At 42.2% G+C, this 15,960-nt stretch overlaps 1 protein-coding gene across 2 annotated transcripts in view; it reads right to left on the bottom strand.

Moving 5' to 3' along the window:
- itga1 (integrin, alpha 1) overlaps positions 1-15,960 on the bottom strand; it is a 173,375-nt gene that overhangs the window by 44,797 nt on the left and 112,618 nt on the right. For both annotated transcript variants that reach the window (XM_060908884.1, XM_060908883.1), the window contains 7 exons: positions 15,729-15,873; positions 14,906-15,048; positions 12,105-12,248; positions 10,675-10,935; positions 10,004-10,134; positions 3,377-3,543; positions 2,849-2,985 (listed from right to left, as the gene is read on the bottom strand). In XM_060908884.1, the coding sequence (XP_060764867.1) occupies positions 2,849-2,985; positions 3,377-3,543; positions 10,004-10,134; positions 10,675-10,935; positions 12,105-12,248; positions 14,906-15,048; positions 15,729-15,873 (1,128 nt within the window). The remainder of the gene's footprint in view (positions 1-2,848; positions 2,986-3,376; positions 3,544-10,003; positions 10,135-10,674; positions 10,936-12,104; positions 12,249-14,905; positions 15,049-15,728; positions 15,874-15,960) is intronic.

Below are 15,960 nucleotides of genomic sequence, written 5' to 3'. Positions count from 1 at the left end.
CTGTTGTGTTTCTGAAAGGTCTGGATGTAATTTCGCTGAGATCTTCCCTTTGATGCCGCACGCTCTGTTCTACATTACACTCCAGACATGATTGTTTCTGATCTTTATATTCTTGCAACAGTTCTAAAAACGTCACTTGAGTTCAAGTTCGGTTAAACCAACAAGATCGTGATGTGAAAACTGTTAATGAATGTGCAGTGTAATGTTTTCAGTGAATTCAGTGTACAGATCTGCACGCGCACACACACCATCAGGCCAACACTCCTTTTTGGGGAAAAACATTCAAAACAGAAGGAGAACATCTCGGGCCAAACACAACACCAGCACAGGAGCCAAGTTGAAATTATTACTGTGTTGCTAAACTGGTGAAGTAATACAAACAATTTTGCTTAAAGCTCTGCCCACTTTACCCCAAAGACAGCTCTTTAGAAACTCTCGAGAGGAAATTTGTGCTTTCAACAATACAAATATATTTTATATAGACACGAGTGTTTTACTGGGAAATACGCCACTCATATTTTTCATATGAGTTACATCAAGATCCAAAACCGTGACATAAATCTCTATATGTCACTCGTGAGCATATCGATGAATTGTTTTGATAAATTTGGGTACTTTTTGTTTGTGAATGTGTCGATATAATAAAAAGATCATCATACGTTGGCTTGAATATATGAAGTTTATCTTCTCGTGCTGAAAAACTCAGATGAAATACATCGCGGATCTGAGTGACGTCTCATCTCATCTCATTATCTCTAGCCGCTTTATCCTGTCCTACAGGGTCGCAGGCAAGCTGGAGCCTATCCCAGCTGACTACGGGCGAAAGGCGGGGTACACCCTGGACAAGTCGCCAGGTCATCACAGGGCTGACACATAGACACAGACAACCATTCACACTCACATTCACACCTACGCTCAATTTAGAGTCACCAGTTAACCTAACCTGCATGTCTTTGGACTGTGGGGGAAACCGGAGCACCCGGAGGAAACCCACGCGGACACGGGGAGAACATGCAAACTCCGCACAGAAAGGCCCTCGCCGGCCACGGGGCTCGAACCCGGACCCTCTTGCTGTGAGGTATTAAAAGTGACGAAATCTTACATTGGAAAATGGCAACTGCCCTTATTTGGTTGTCGTCACCTTTCGTCGGTATTACATAAATATCGCTCAACTTTGACCTGGAAAACGCCGTCAGGTTCGCGCGGCGCAGGTTTCAGTTTATTTACAGCGCCGCTAGTTTGCTAAATTGAGAACCATTGAATCCCGAGCCTGATTTTTTTCATTCTGCAAAATTGCAGGTTGTTTAATTTTTCTTCTGCAATCTTGAAAATCATTCTGCAAAATGCAGACTGCAGACGGGTATTTCGAACACTGGTAGAGAAAGCGCGCACTGGTTCAAGCCGATAGTAAAGCTTTGATAACTCAAATAACCACTCTTTATAACCATGGTGAGCAGAAAAGCATCTCAGCTACAATAACAAAAGATGATATCAGGTTCTTCTCCTGTCAGCCAAGAACAGGAATCTGAGGCTACAGTATAAGTGTGTGAGCATGTGTGTGTGTATGGCCATGTTTTTGTGTTTTTTCTTTTTTTCTCCTGTATCTTTTTATCTTTGAAATGACCCCACAAGATTACGAATATCTGACAGCTTTGACTTCAGGGACAGGGATATATAAATTTTTAACAGGGATATAGTGATAATTACAGCAATACATAGTTTTCACTGATGTCACGGCATTCCGGGGAACGCCCTCCAGCTGCCATCTTGTGGAGCAAACAAAACGGACCATCGCTATTACCGGCTACGTTATCTCGGACGAATTTATGAAGTTATATAGTCAGTTTTCTAAAATAAAGATCAATGTCGGCAAAATCAAGCAAACGGAAGTATATAGATACATTGGATGACATCTCACGACAACGGTATGCAGCCAAACTGGCCTTGATTGGGGGAATTGACCCCTACGAAGTGGACAAAGATGCATTTTCAAGTGACTATGCAGGGCTGCCATCCATATCGTACCCTGATATTGTGAACTATTTCGTGAATAGTAAAAGTGCCTACACACTTGACGACCTCAAAGCATACAAGTCGCTGGAGTCATACAATTATTTTGTCTGTGGCTGGGTCCGTGAAGTCCACCATATAAAAACAAGTGACAGTCGTGTCCTAATTACAGCCAAGGTATGTAAACATTGGAATTTTAGAGCTCTCAACACTGCATATAAATATGTGTGTGTATAATATCGAGTTGATTTAAATAGGAATTGATTTAAATCAGAAAGCTGCGCACATTTGCGCGAAGCTGCGCAAATGTGCGCAGCTTTCCGATTCACTGTTTTTTTCTCATCCTTATACTTCCTATGTTTCATGGACTGTAACGGATTTGCAATTGATTGTTTATTTAAACAACTTACCACTTATAAAATGATTGGAGCAGACTTTGCTGTGTTTGGAAGGCTGATAATCCTTGCGGTTGATTCTCGCAAGCCATAGATTTCTCCTGTGTATGCTGAGTTTCTTTGTTTGCTCGCCTTCGTGCTCCCGTACAGTGGGAATTCCATAAAAGCTCTGCTTGACGTCATCATCTGACCTATTACGACAGCCGTGAATACAACAGGTGTGCACCATTGCTAGCTTTAAATAGCCTGCTTGGAAGACTTTGTACTCGCGCATTACAATGTGTGCTCAGTGACCCGTACGGTAAGCTTGACCCCCAAGATGGCTGCCACTAGGGAATCCCCGACTCTGTGACGTCATGTGCAAACTATGTATACTGTAGAAGATCCTTATAAGGATAGAAAGAGGTGTGTGTGTGCGTGTGTGCGTGGACTGATTTACTTGCCGACATGTAGAAGGAGAGTTCATTGCACAGAATATCTCTTATGGTGACGTTCTTCTGGATTTTTCTTTCGTCTGTGCCGTTAAATCTTCCTCTTGCAATGGCACGCAGAGAATCGAGAGTCAGAGTGTAGTGGATCACTACACACACACACAGAGGTTTTACTATATTTGTATCTAACCTTACACCTCCTGTCAGTAACTGAAAGGAATTTGAAAATAAAAGTAGCTTGTTAAAATCGCTGATGTGGAAATTGTGTTCATCTTTGCTGAAAGTTCATGTTGGGACATATTAGTTAATCACCATGTTGACCTGAGGCTTGTTCTAGAAAGTATGGAAATACAATACAGTGAAAGTGAATCAGTTATAAGCTGAGACACGATACATCAGCATTCATGTGCACGAACCTTTTCGGATCTATGGTCAATGATCTTTTTCTGTATTTATTCCCAAGTCCAATAAACAATCGATTTGTATAGAAATAGAGAATTATAAGAGTCTGGACTCGAAGCGAGATATTACATGTCTCACATGTCTCTGGGTTCGTGTCTTTTTCGGACTTGACGATGTATCTGAAACACACTTTGGTCTTGATGCACACTTTGTCCGTGTTGTGGATTTTACACGTCGACTGCTGTATGTTGATTTTGTTGGTGTCGAAGCTCATGTTGGCGTGGAGTTCAGCAACATCCCGAGACCTGTGACAAAAAATAATTGCATCACAGTGATGCTGAATTCTCAAATTCCATTGAAGAGAAGAAGCTGATTCTTACGATTTTTTAAAATAAAACCTTTATATTAAATGCACTTATACATTCTATACATTCACTTATACATTCTAATAAATTATCATTTCTATAGTATACCAGCATTTATGAAGGACGGCCCACATGTAGTAGTAGTAGCAGTATGGCATACGTTGCTGCTTTTGACGGCTGCCCTGGATTGTTTCTTGTCTATTGCCAGATGGGTTGGGTGGCACGGTGGTGTAGTGGTTAGCGCTGTCGCCTCACAGCAAGAAGGTCCTGGGTTCGAGTCCAGTGGCCAACGAGGGCCTTTCTGTGCGGAGTTTGCATGTTCTCCCCGTGTCCGCGTGGGTTTCCTCCGGGTGCTCCGGTTTCCCCCACAGTCCAAAGACATGCAGGTTAGGTTAACTGGTGACTCTAAATTGACCGTAGGTGTGAATGTGAGTGTGAATGGTTGTCTGTGTCTATGTGTCAGCCCTGTGATGACCTGGCGACTTGTCCAGGGTGTACCCCGCCTTTCGCCCGTAGTCAGCTGGGATAGGTTCCAGCTTGCCTGCGACCCTGTAGAACAGGATAAGTGTCTACAGATAATGGATGGAAGGAGTCTCCAGTATCAGGGCTTTTAAATAGTCTAAGTGTCCCCCTGTGGGAAAGTCTTCAGGAACTTTGGCTTTCTGGTTTCTCAGTAACATGACAGCCTGCGTTATTGTTTTTTTGTCTTATTAAGTTCAAGAGAAGGAAAAAAAAAGACACGTTGGTGAGGGAACAACTGTTAATAGCCTATTTAATTCTATTCTGAAAACAGAAACATGTTTTGTGGGCGTTTCACATTGTTAAATGCAAGAATAAGAGGAGAAAAACTATTAGTCAAATCAAGTTTATTTTTATAGGGCTTTTAACAACAGACATTGTTGCAAAGCAGTCTCATCTCATTATCTCTAGCTGCTTTATCCTGTCCTACAGGGTCGCAGGCAAGCTGGAGCCTATCCCAGCTGACTACGGGCGAAAGGCGGGGTACACCCTGGACAAGTCGCCAGGTCATCACAGGGCTGACACATAGACACAGACAACCATTCACACTCACATTCACACCTACGGTCAATTTAGAGTCACCAGTTAACCTAACCTGCATGTCTTTGGACTGTGGGGGAAACCGGAGCACCCGGAGGAAACCCACGCGGACACGGGGAGAACATGCAAACTCCGCACAGAAAGGCCCTCGCCGGCCACGGGGCTCGAACCCGGACCTTCTTGCTGTGAGGCGACAGCGCTAACCACTACACCACCGTGCCGCCCTGTCGCAAAGCAGTTTTATAGAAAATTAAAGACTTTAAACATGAGCTAATTTCATTCTTAATCTATCCCCGTTGAGCGAGCCTGAGCTGACGGTGTTGAGGAAAAACTCCCTCAGACGACATGAGGAAGAAACTTCGAGAGGAACTGGTTGTACACTTCTTTTCGTGATGCACTGTGGGATACTTTGAGTGCACTATATAGGGTGTAAATAATCCTCACTAAGGTTTCAGACAGCACTACAAAATGGCGTCCTCACTATATAGTGCCCTATATAGTGAGTAGGGAGCGATTTCAGACACAGGGACTGTTAACTAGAAATATGGATGAATCAAGACAATTTGGAGGAGCGAGAATCTTGAAAACTTGTTCTGTTTCTCATGGAATGCTTCATGCGTAAAAGTTTTTCTCTAAATCAAAAAATAAAAATGCAGTTTACTCGATGCTAAATCGGTAGCTGTAAACTTCTCTTACTTAATAGCAACATTAGCGTCATGACTCAGAACTTCTCCCGCCATGTCTCTGCTCCAGGTTTTGAATGTTCTGAACTGAATGTTCTCCATGAAAGCAGGAAACCTTTATCCCATTAACAGCTCCACATTCGAACAGTGACATGCAAATGAAAATCCCAAGAGACTGGGTGGAGGATCGTCGAGAGCCGAGGCAGCGGAGTTCCCTTGAATTCGTAGATCCGCAGCAGCTGTGAGGAGGAAGCGAGGGACGCAGTAAGGAACGGAGAGGGAGGGAGGGAGGGAGGGAAGGAGGGATGCGAGTGCGATGTGAGTGGGCGACTTGGATCTCCTCTGCAACTAAACTCCACACGGCTCTAAAAAAGGAAGCATGGCCGGGCTCTCGTGTTTGCTCTGGAGAATGACAAATTCCTGTGCAGTTTGGGTTTGGAAATGAGGAGTGAAAATGTGAATGTTCAGCAGTGAGAGACGCTCAGGAACAAACGTGAATCGAGAAAAAAAATGTCCTGAGGATATTCAGGTGATATTCAGAAGGTTGTGGGTTCGAGTCTCTGATCAAGACCTTCTGCTTTCGTTTAGTCTCATTATAAGCATGTACCTTTCTACTATTTTGAGCTATAAGGCTAATGTAGCTAACATACACTCACCGGCCACTTTAATACCGGTAGAAACTTGTTCTTGAACTCAACTGGAACCCAACGTGGTGTTCTGCTGTTGCAAGCTGAGATGCTTTTCTACTCAGGACAGCTGTAAAGAGTGATTATACAACCCCGATTCCAAAAAAGTTGGGACAAAGTACAAATTGTAAATAAAAATGGAATGCAATGATGTGGAAGTTTCAAAATTCCATATTTTATTCAGAATAGAACATAGATGACATATCAAATGTTTAAACTGAGAAAATGTATCATTTAAAGAGAAAAATTAGGTGATTTTAAATTTCATGACAACAACACATCTCAAAAAAGTTGGGACAAGGCCATGTTTCCCACTGTGAGACATCCCCTTTTCTCTTTACAACAGTCTGTAAACGTCTGGGGACTGAGGAGACAAGTTGCCCAAGTTTAGGGATAGGAATGTTAACCCATTCTTGTCTAATGTAGGATTCTAGTTGCTCAACTGTCTTAGGTCTTTTTTGTCGTATCTTCCGTTTTATGATGCGCCAAATGTTTTCTATGGGTGAAAGATCTGGACTGCAGGCTGGCCAGTTCAGTACCCGGACCCTTCTTCTACACAGCCATGATGCTGTAATTGATGCAGTATGTGGTTTGGCATTGTCATGTTGGAAAATGCAAGGTCTTCCCTGAAAGAGACGTCGTCTGGATGGGAGCATATGTTGCTCTAGAACCTGGATATACCTTTCAGCACTGATGGTGTCTTTCCAGATGTGTAAGCTGCCCATGCCACACGCACTAATGCAACCCCATACCATCAGAGATGCAGGCTTCTGAACTGAGCACTGAGAACAACTTGGGTCGTCCTTCTCCTCTTTAGTCCGAATGACACGGCGTCCCTGATTTCCATAAAGAACTTCAAATTTTGATTCGTCTGACCACAGAACAGTTTTCCACTTTGCCACAGTCCATTTTAAATGAGCCTTGGCCCAGAGAAGACGTCTGCGCTTCTGGATCATGTTTAGATACGGCTTCTTCTTTGAACTGTCGAGTTTTAGCTGGCAACGGCGGATGGCACGGCGAATTGTGTTCACAGATAATGTTCTCTGGAAATATTCCTGAGCCCATTTTGTGATTTCCAGTACAGAAGCATGCCTGTATGTGATGCAGTGCCGTCTAAGGGCCCGAAGATCACGGGCACCCAGTATGGTTTTCCGGCCTTGACCCTTACGCACAGAGATTCTTCCAGATTCTCTGAATCTTTTGATGATATTATGCACTGTAGATGATGATATGTTCAAACTCTTTGCAATTTTACACTGTCGAACTCCTTTCTGATATTGCTCCACTATTTGTCGGTGCAGAATTAGGGGGATTGGTGATCCTCTTCCCATCTTTACTTCTGAGAGCCGCTGCCACTCCAAGATGCTCTTTTTATACCCAGTCATGTTAATGACCTATTGCCAATTGACCTAATGAGTTGCAATTTGGTCCTCCAGCTGTTCCTTTTTTGTACCTTTAACTTTTCCAGCCTCTTATTGCCCCTGTCCCAACTTTTTTGAGATGTGTTGCTGTCATGAAATTTCAAATGAGCCAATATTTGGCATGAAATTTCAAAATGTCTCACTTTTGACATTTGATATGTTGTCTATGTTCTATTGTGAATACAATATCAGTTTTTGAGATTTGTAAATTATTGCATTCCGTTTTTATTTACAATTTGTACTTTGTCCCAACTTTTTTGGAATCGGGGTTGTATGAGTTACTATATCCTTCCTTCTCAAGCTGGCCATTTTCCTCTGACCTCTCTTATCAACAAGGCGTTTGTTTCCACCCACAGAACTGTCACTTACTCACTCGATGCTTGTTTTTTGCACCATTCTGTGTAAACTCTAGAGACGGTTATCTATGAAAACCCCAGGAGATCAGCAGTTTCTGGAATACTCAAATAAACCAGTCCATCTGGCTCAAACCAACACCCATGCCACAGTGAAAGAAAGTCACACTTCACTAGGAGATCACAATTTTTCCTGTTCTGATGTTTGAACATTGTGAACATTAACTGAAGCTCTTGATTTGTAGCTGCATGATTTGATGCACTGTGCTGCTGTCGATGGATCGGCTGATTAGAGAACTGCACAAAACAGAACAGCAGGTGGATGGATGGGTGTATAATGTAAGCCTAATATACTTTCATGCAAAATCGCTTCTGTAAATTTCTGCTTCAAATCTGTGATGAATCTCAGTCATCCAGGTACATAGTAATCTGTGGTTGGTTGAAGAGAGCAACTGGACTTGCTTGAAGATTCTTGAAAACGTTTCGCCTCTCATCCTAAAGGCTTCCTCAGTTCTGTCTGACTAATAGGGACTAATAGTTCTGTCCAGTTGCTCTCTTCAACCAACCACAGATTACTATGTACCTGGATGACTGATGGTGTATTCACACCTACGTTGTTTGGTCCGGACCAAACGACCAAACGAACCAAATTTCCCTTGGTCCGGACCTTTTGGGTTGGTCTGAATACAAACCACTGAACTCTGGTCCGGACCAAACAAGTGGACCGAGACCGAGCTGCAAGGTCGGACTCGGTCCGGACCAAAGGAACCCTGGTGCGGATCTTTTGGAGGTGTGAAAGCAGACCGGACCTAATCCGACAGTTTTGCTTTTTTGTACCTCGGGAGCTTCCGTCGTTTGTCGAGCATTATGGGAAACAAAGTCTTGACACTCCACCGCAAAGTGCAAACACCATTTCGGTTGTCAAGGGAACCTTACAACAGTCGTTCAGTCATTCAGACCAGTGGTAGGCTAGACTACAGAGTACAAAAAATGAGTAGGGGGCAAACGTGGGCCGAGGAAGAAACGCGTACCCTTGTGGATATATGGGCAGATGTCCACATATCTGAGCTTTTGGAGAGAACACACAAAAATGCCGACGTGTTTGCTGTATTCAGTGAGAAAATGAAGGAGAAGGGGTTCACGCGCTCCCCAGAACAATGTCGGCTAAAAGTGAAGAAACTCCGTCAGACCTACATTAAAATCAGGGACATTCTTTCAAAAAGTGGTGGTACTAGTGATGCAAAAAAGAAATTCATCTATCGCGTGAAGAGCCAGAACTGTCACAACATGATGTGCGCTCATCAGCGCTATCCTCCGTAGCCGCCTTGCCCTTTGTCGTCGTCGTTGATAAATTACTTGTACAACAGCATAGTAATCGCACAATTGTGAAAACAGTAAAAACTGGAAAAAACATATAGCTTTGATGACATTGAAAAGAATAACAGCACGGAAAGCCTCCATGACTACTTTTGAACTTAACGCTTTGTGCGCGTGTCGTCTCTGACCAATAGCTGAACGACCTCAGGGCGCGTGGCTTTGTTGACAGATTTTGGTCCGCTTACTAAAATGTACAGTGTGAAAGCGAACCGCACCAAAATGAAAAAATAAAAAAAACTTTTGGTTTGGACCAAAGCAAGTGAACTATCGAACTATCCTGGTCTGAATACACCCTGAGATTCTTCACAGATATGTTTCTACGCACTTTGGGATGAGATCCCTTGGACTGGTGCGGGAGTATGAGAGGACTTCCGGAAAACTGGCAGACATCTTAGCCAGAGAGGATCGTTCATTTTTGTCAACCTGGAACGACCATCATTGAACAGAGGTGGGTGTCTAAGACATCTTTTATCAGCCACCTACAATGCAGCCATCAGCATTCTGATTCGGATTCTATGATGATCCATGAGAGGATAAATACTGGATACTCCCTATTAGTCAGACAGAACTGAGGAAGCCTTTAGGATGAGAGGCGAAACGTTTTCAAGAATCTTCAAGCAAGTCCAGTTGCTCTCTTCAACCAACCACAGATTTCTGCTTCAAATCTCTTCCAGTTTTTTGATAAACACAGGAGCGTAGTGCAAATTTACCGCTTTCGATTACCGTCAGTAAATGCTTTACGCTGGTTAGAGTCGCGGTGGGAAAAGGACTGATTTGTTAATTTAACACACTACTCTATTATGGGACACACACACACTCACCAGTACAGCGCAGCCCCTCCGATACCTCCAATAGTGACGTCTATAATCCCATCATCATTTAAGTCCATGATTCCGTGAATGGACTGACCAAAGAACTTCATCTTGTCGCCGTCACCTCCAGCAGCTATGCGCTAACACACACACACACACACACACTGATTTTAGAGTTTTTATCAGAATTGATCATTACTGTATCGTTACTGTAGATAATGTCTACACCTAATCCTCCCTTTAATCACAGTAGCCAGGAAAACATCTTCACTTTTTTCACAAAAAAGCTGCATTTTTTATGCCAAATGTCCTCATAACCTCCAAATTCTCATGTATTATCATCATTACTGGGACTTTTGGTCCTCACAAATGGCTAAATCCAGGAAATAAATACTAAATGGGCAACTGTGTCGGAATATATTTTATAGCAATAAGAAAGAGGCAAAAAAAACCAACAACAGTATTAAAAACAGAAAACTACACACCCATGACATGACTGACACTATGTTTACATCTCGGTCTGTTTCTGTCACCTTTTTAAACAATTCCACACACTGTCAAGTATAAAATATTTATTTCCTCGCAAACAAACATTGTTCTCATTCTGACTGTCATTACGATAAATTGAGCTTGGCTGATTTGAGTCTTTAACAGACCGTTCTCTCAGTTCCTGTCATTACCTGGACGTATTTTTCTCGTATCGTGCGCTCAGTGCCGTGGTAAATGTACACCGCCCCCCGGTGGTCGTTTTCCAGCGGCGACCCGATCACCATGTCGTTAAAGCCATCCAGGTTGAGGTCAGGAACAGCGGCGATGGATGTACCGAAGCGAGCGCCGCACGGCTCGTTCTTATTGACACTCGTACAGGAGGTGTGCGAGTGCACGGTGCAGCACGTCTGGTTTACCGGCCGCAGGGTCATCTCGTGTTCAAACATGCCCTCCTGTGGAACCAAACAGTACTACAGCATCAGAAACAACAACAGGATTTAAAGCTTTGAGTAATCAGCAATACAGAAAAAACAGACCAGGACTGTCAGAAATTTGGAACATGGGTTTATTGAAGCTTATGGATAAATTATCATATCATTATGGAAGACATATAGAGGGTATTACACGATTGGGTGAAGATAGAAGGTCCAGTGAGTGCAGATTTATGCGGAAATGAGCTGTAGGTTTTACTGAACATCTTACAGAACCAGCCACAGTTCTTCTGGACACTTTGACTGTCACATTTGCTTCTTAGTTTTACAAACTTTTTGTCTAACATTTAATTTTGTGCTGGAAAATGAACGAACGCTTCTCATTCTCATCTCATCATCTCTAGCCGCTTTATCCTGTTCTACAGGGTCGCAGGCAAGCTGGAGCCTATCCCAGCTGACTACGGGCGAAAGGCGGGGTACACCCTGGACAAGTCGCCAGGTCATCACAGGGCTGACACATAGACACAGACAACCATTCACACTCACATTCACACCTACGCTCAATTTAGAGTCACCAGTTAACCTAACCTGCATGTCTTTGGACTGTGGGGGAAACCGGAGCACCCGGAGGAAACCCACGCGGACACGGGGAGAACATGCAAACTCCACACAGAAAGGCCCTCGCCGGCCACGGGGCTCGAACCCGGACCTTCTTGCTGTGAGGCGACAGCGCCAACCACTACACCACCGTGCCGCCTTTTTGTAATGTTTTGACTCGATAACGTAGAAGTCATAAAATAGAAATCTATAACAAAATTAAATGAAAAAAAATAGGGTGCCTAAGACTTTTGCACAGTACTGTATGTTAAAAAAAGCCTAGATTTGTTTCCTAATGCCAGTTAATGAACCTGAAAGACATTTTTTATACCCTTCTTTAACAAGGGTGCCAATAATTATGGTAACCTGTAAATGGGGAATGGAAAGCCAGTTGGGATTCAGTCTTGGCGTTAAGATGAGTTAAAGGCACCAGACTGAAAATGAAAGAAAATTCTGAAATGAGACATTTTGAAAAAAAAAAAAAAGACATTGCCCCTGTGATTTTTATTAAAAATAGTGAAAAAATTAACACAGTTCTGAGAATTTGACCTCTCTCTCTCTCTCTCTCTCTCTCTCTCTCTCTCTCTCAGTACCGTGTTGAGCTTGTAGACGTAGACCTGCCCCTGTTCATCCCTCTCAGGCCCCATGAACATGGGCGCTCCCACCAGCAGGAGGTCTGTGTACGAGTCATTGTCCACGTCCAGTGTTTGGAGGACGCTGCCGAAGTATGATCCGATCTGACACACAAACAGAGCGAGACACCATGGATGTTTAAAAGATACACAGACACACATATATGTATACACACACACACACACACACACACACACACACACACACACACACACACACAAAACCCCGATTCCAAAAAAGTTGGGACAAAGTACAAATTGTAAATAAAAACAGAATGCAATAATTTACAAATCTCAAAAACTAATATTGTATTCACAATAGAACATAGACAACATATCAAATGTCGAAAGTGAGACATTTTGAAATTTCATGCCAAATATTGGCTCATTTGAAATTTCATGACAGCAACACATCTCAAAAACGTTGGGACAGGGGCAATAAGAGGCTGGAAAAGTTAAAGGTACAAAAAAGGAACAGCTGGAGGACCAAATTGCAACTCATTAGGTCAATTGGCAATAGGTCATTAACATGACTGGGTATAAAAAGAGCATCTTGGAGTGGCAGCGGCTCTCAGAAGTAAAGATGGGAAGAGGATCACCAATCCCCCTAATTCTGCGCCGACAAATAGTGGAGCAATATCAGAAAGGAGTTCGACAGTGTAAAATTGCAAAGAGTTTGAACATATCATCATCTACAGTGCATAATATCATCAAAAGATTCAGAGAATCTGGAAGAATCTCTGTGCGTAAGGGTCAAGGCCGGAAAACCATACTGGGTGCCCGTGATCTTCGGGCCCTTAGACGCCACTGCATCACATACAGGCATGCTTCTGTATTGGAAATCACAAAATGGGCTCAGGAATATTTCCAGAGAACATTATCTGTGAACACAATTCACCGTGCCATCCGCCATTGCCAGCTAAAACTCTATAGTTCAAAGAAGAAGCCGTATCTAAATATGATCCAGAAGCGCAGACATCTTCTCTGGGCCAAGGCTCATTTAAAATGGACTGTGGCAAAGTGGAAAACTGTTCTGTGGTCAGACAAATCAAAATTTGAAGTTCTTTATGGAAATCAGGGACGCCATGTCATTCGGACTAAAGAGGAGAAGGACGACCCAAGTTATTATAAGCGCTCAGTTCAGAAGCCTGCATCTCTGATGGTATGGGGTTGCATTAGTGCGTGTGGCATGGGCAGCTTACACATCTGGAAAGACACCATCAATGCTGAAAGGTATATCCAGGTTCTAGAGCAACATACAGTATGCTCCCATCCAGACGACGTCTCTTTCAGGGAAGACCTTGCATTTTTCAACATGACAATGCCAAACCATATACTGCATCAATTACAGCATCATGGCTGCGTAGAAGAAGGGTCCGGGTACTGAACTGGCCAGCCTGCAGTCCAGATCTTTCACCCATAGAAAACATTTGGTGCATCATAAAACGGAAGATACGACAAAAAAGACCTAAGACAGTTGAGCAACTAGAATCCTACATTAGACAAGAATGGGTTAACATTCCTATCCCTAAACTTGAGCAACTTGTCTCCTCAGTCCCCAGACGTTTACAGACTGTTGTAAAGAGAAAAGGGGATGTCTCACAGTGGTAAACATGGCCTTGTCCCAACTTTTTTGAGATGTGTTGTTGTCATGAAATTTAAAATCACCTAATTTTTCTCTTTAAATGATACATTTTCTCAGTTTAAACATTTGATATGTCATCTATGTTCTATTCTGAATAAAATATGGAATTTTGAAACTTTCACATCATTGCATTCCGTTTTTATTTACAATTTGTACTTTGTCCCAACTTTTTTGGAATCGGGGTTGTGTATATATATATATATATATATATATATATATATATATATATATATATATATATAAATAAAACAGTTATTAAAGCAACAAAATATGGAATAAAATTATTTGATGGTAAGAACGTATCTTTTTATTTTTTAATTTTTCAAGAATTATTATTATTATTATTATTATTATCATCGCATTTTTCACAAATTGCTCCTGTCATTTCGCTGGTTTGTTTACATTCTAAGCGGAAATTTATCGGACATTTTATATAAAGTTTTAATTTATTGAATTTGCAAAAAATAAAAATAAAAATGCTCTGTTTCTCAAAATCCAGTGAATGTGGATAGAATGAAACAGTTATTCCACTCAATCTCGTCGTACATGAGCTGATAGCTGACGAGGCGCGTAGCACTGAGTTGTCTATAATCCATGTACGACGAGATTGAGTGGAATAACTGTTTTATTCTATCCACATTCACTGGATTTTGAGAAACAAACCATTTTTATTTTTAGCAAATTCGATAAATAAAAACTTTATACCCAACATCCGACAAAATCATTTCCGCTTAGAATGTAAACAAACCGGCGAAATGACGGGAGCAATTTGTGAAAAACATGCAGTAATAATAATAATAATAATTCTTGAAAAATAAAAATATATATGTTCTTATCATCAAATACTGTTATTCCATATTTTGTTGCTTAATTTTTTTTTTTTTTGGGGGGGGGTTGTTTTCGAGTAGAGTTTTTATTTCGTCCTCAGTTGCTTCAGCAACATGCTCCACCATTTTGTTTTTCTCTCCTCATGGTATATGAGCTGATATCCTTGTAGTAGAGTAGCCAATCAGATCAGAGCGTACGACTGCTCATATCCAGTGAATGTGGATAGAATATAGTACTATAGCAGTCTTAGCATTAGTGTATGTAGTATATCAGGGTTATATCAGGGCACCTGTTCTCCTTCAAGGTTCTGTGTGACCATGATGTTCTCCCCGTTGACGCGGTACACAATAACTCGGCCAGTGTGGTTGTATCGGGGCGCTCCGGTGATGTAGAGGACTCCAGACGGGGTGTGTGCCGACTGCACATCGTAACCTTTATTACAACACATAACCAAAATTACAACACATGATTTATTAAAGAAAAACACGTACTTTATTAATTTTTCGATATATATTACATTTTTCTTCAAACACATAATGAAGATCTCTGCATGAAACCTTTCCTGTTCCTTCCTGTGGGCGGAGCTTCAGATCTGTCCGTTATGTCTACATGAAAAGAAGATCGGTACGCTTTACTGTGAGCTCACATTCCACTTGTGGACACTATGATGAATGTAAAACAGCTGGAGTGTAATTTGCCATAATACACTCAAAGTCTTAAACTTTTATTGCGTGGCGTAGGCGGTGTTTGATGGTGTCAGCTAAACCGAAGCAAAAGTTTTCCCTCTCACTGATGTGCTATTATTATATCCCAAACTCCTCTCCTTTTCAGTTCAACCCCACGGACGCATCCGACTCTGAGAAAGCTCCTTAAAAGGGGATGTGTAGAGAGCAGTGGAATTTTCTTTCTCTCAGGAAAGTGTTTATGGGAACACAGTGGAGTGTTTAGACTGCACCCGAAGCCCTGTTTCTCTGCTTGTCTGAGGAATTGTCAGGAAGAACATGACACGTGCCCTTTATTTATTTACACGCTCAATCCAGAAGGCTCTTGGTGGAATGAATGGGTCGAGACACGATGGGACGAGATGGAGAATGTTTCGGTTTAGGACGTACCCACGTATCCGGCCATGCCTTCGTGCCGCTCCACTAGAGGGTTGTGAAAGGTGTTGTTTTTGGGCTGGACAGTATGATTACCCAACTGCATGATGACGGTGCCGTTCCAATCGTACGCTCCCACTGCGCCAAGCATCACACCTGCCTGGAGACAAAAAACAATATCAATAATAATAATAATAAGTAGATGAAAGTGTATAGGCACCAGAGGTGGAAAAAGTACTGAAAAATT

This window comes from Neoarius graeffei, chromosome 25 (genome assembly GCF_027579695.1).
Source record: "Neoarius graeffei isolate fNeoGra1 chromosome 25, fNeoGra1.pri, whole genome shotgun sequence".
Classification (NCBI taxonomy): Eukaryota; Metazoa; Chordata; class Actinopteri; order Siluriformes; family Ariidae; genus Neoarius; species Neoarius graeffei.
This window is presented reverse-complemented; position numbering and strand designations above follow the sequence as displayed.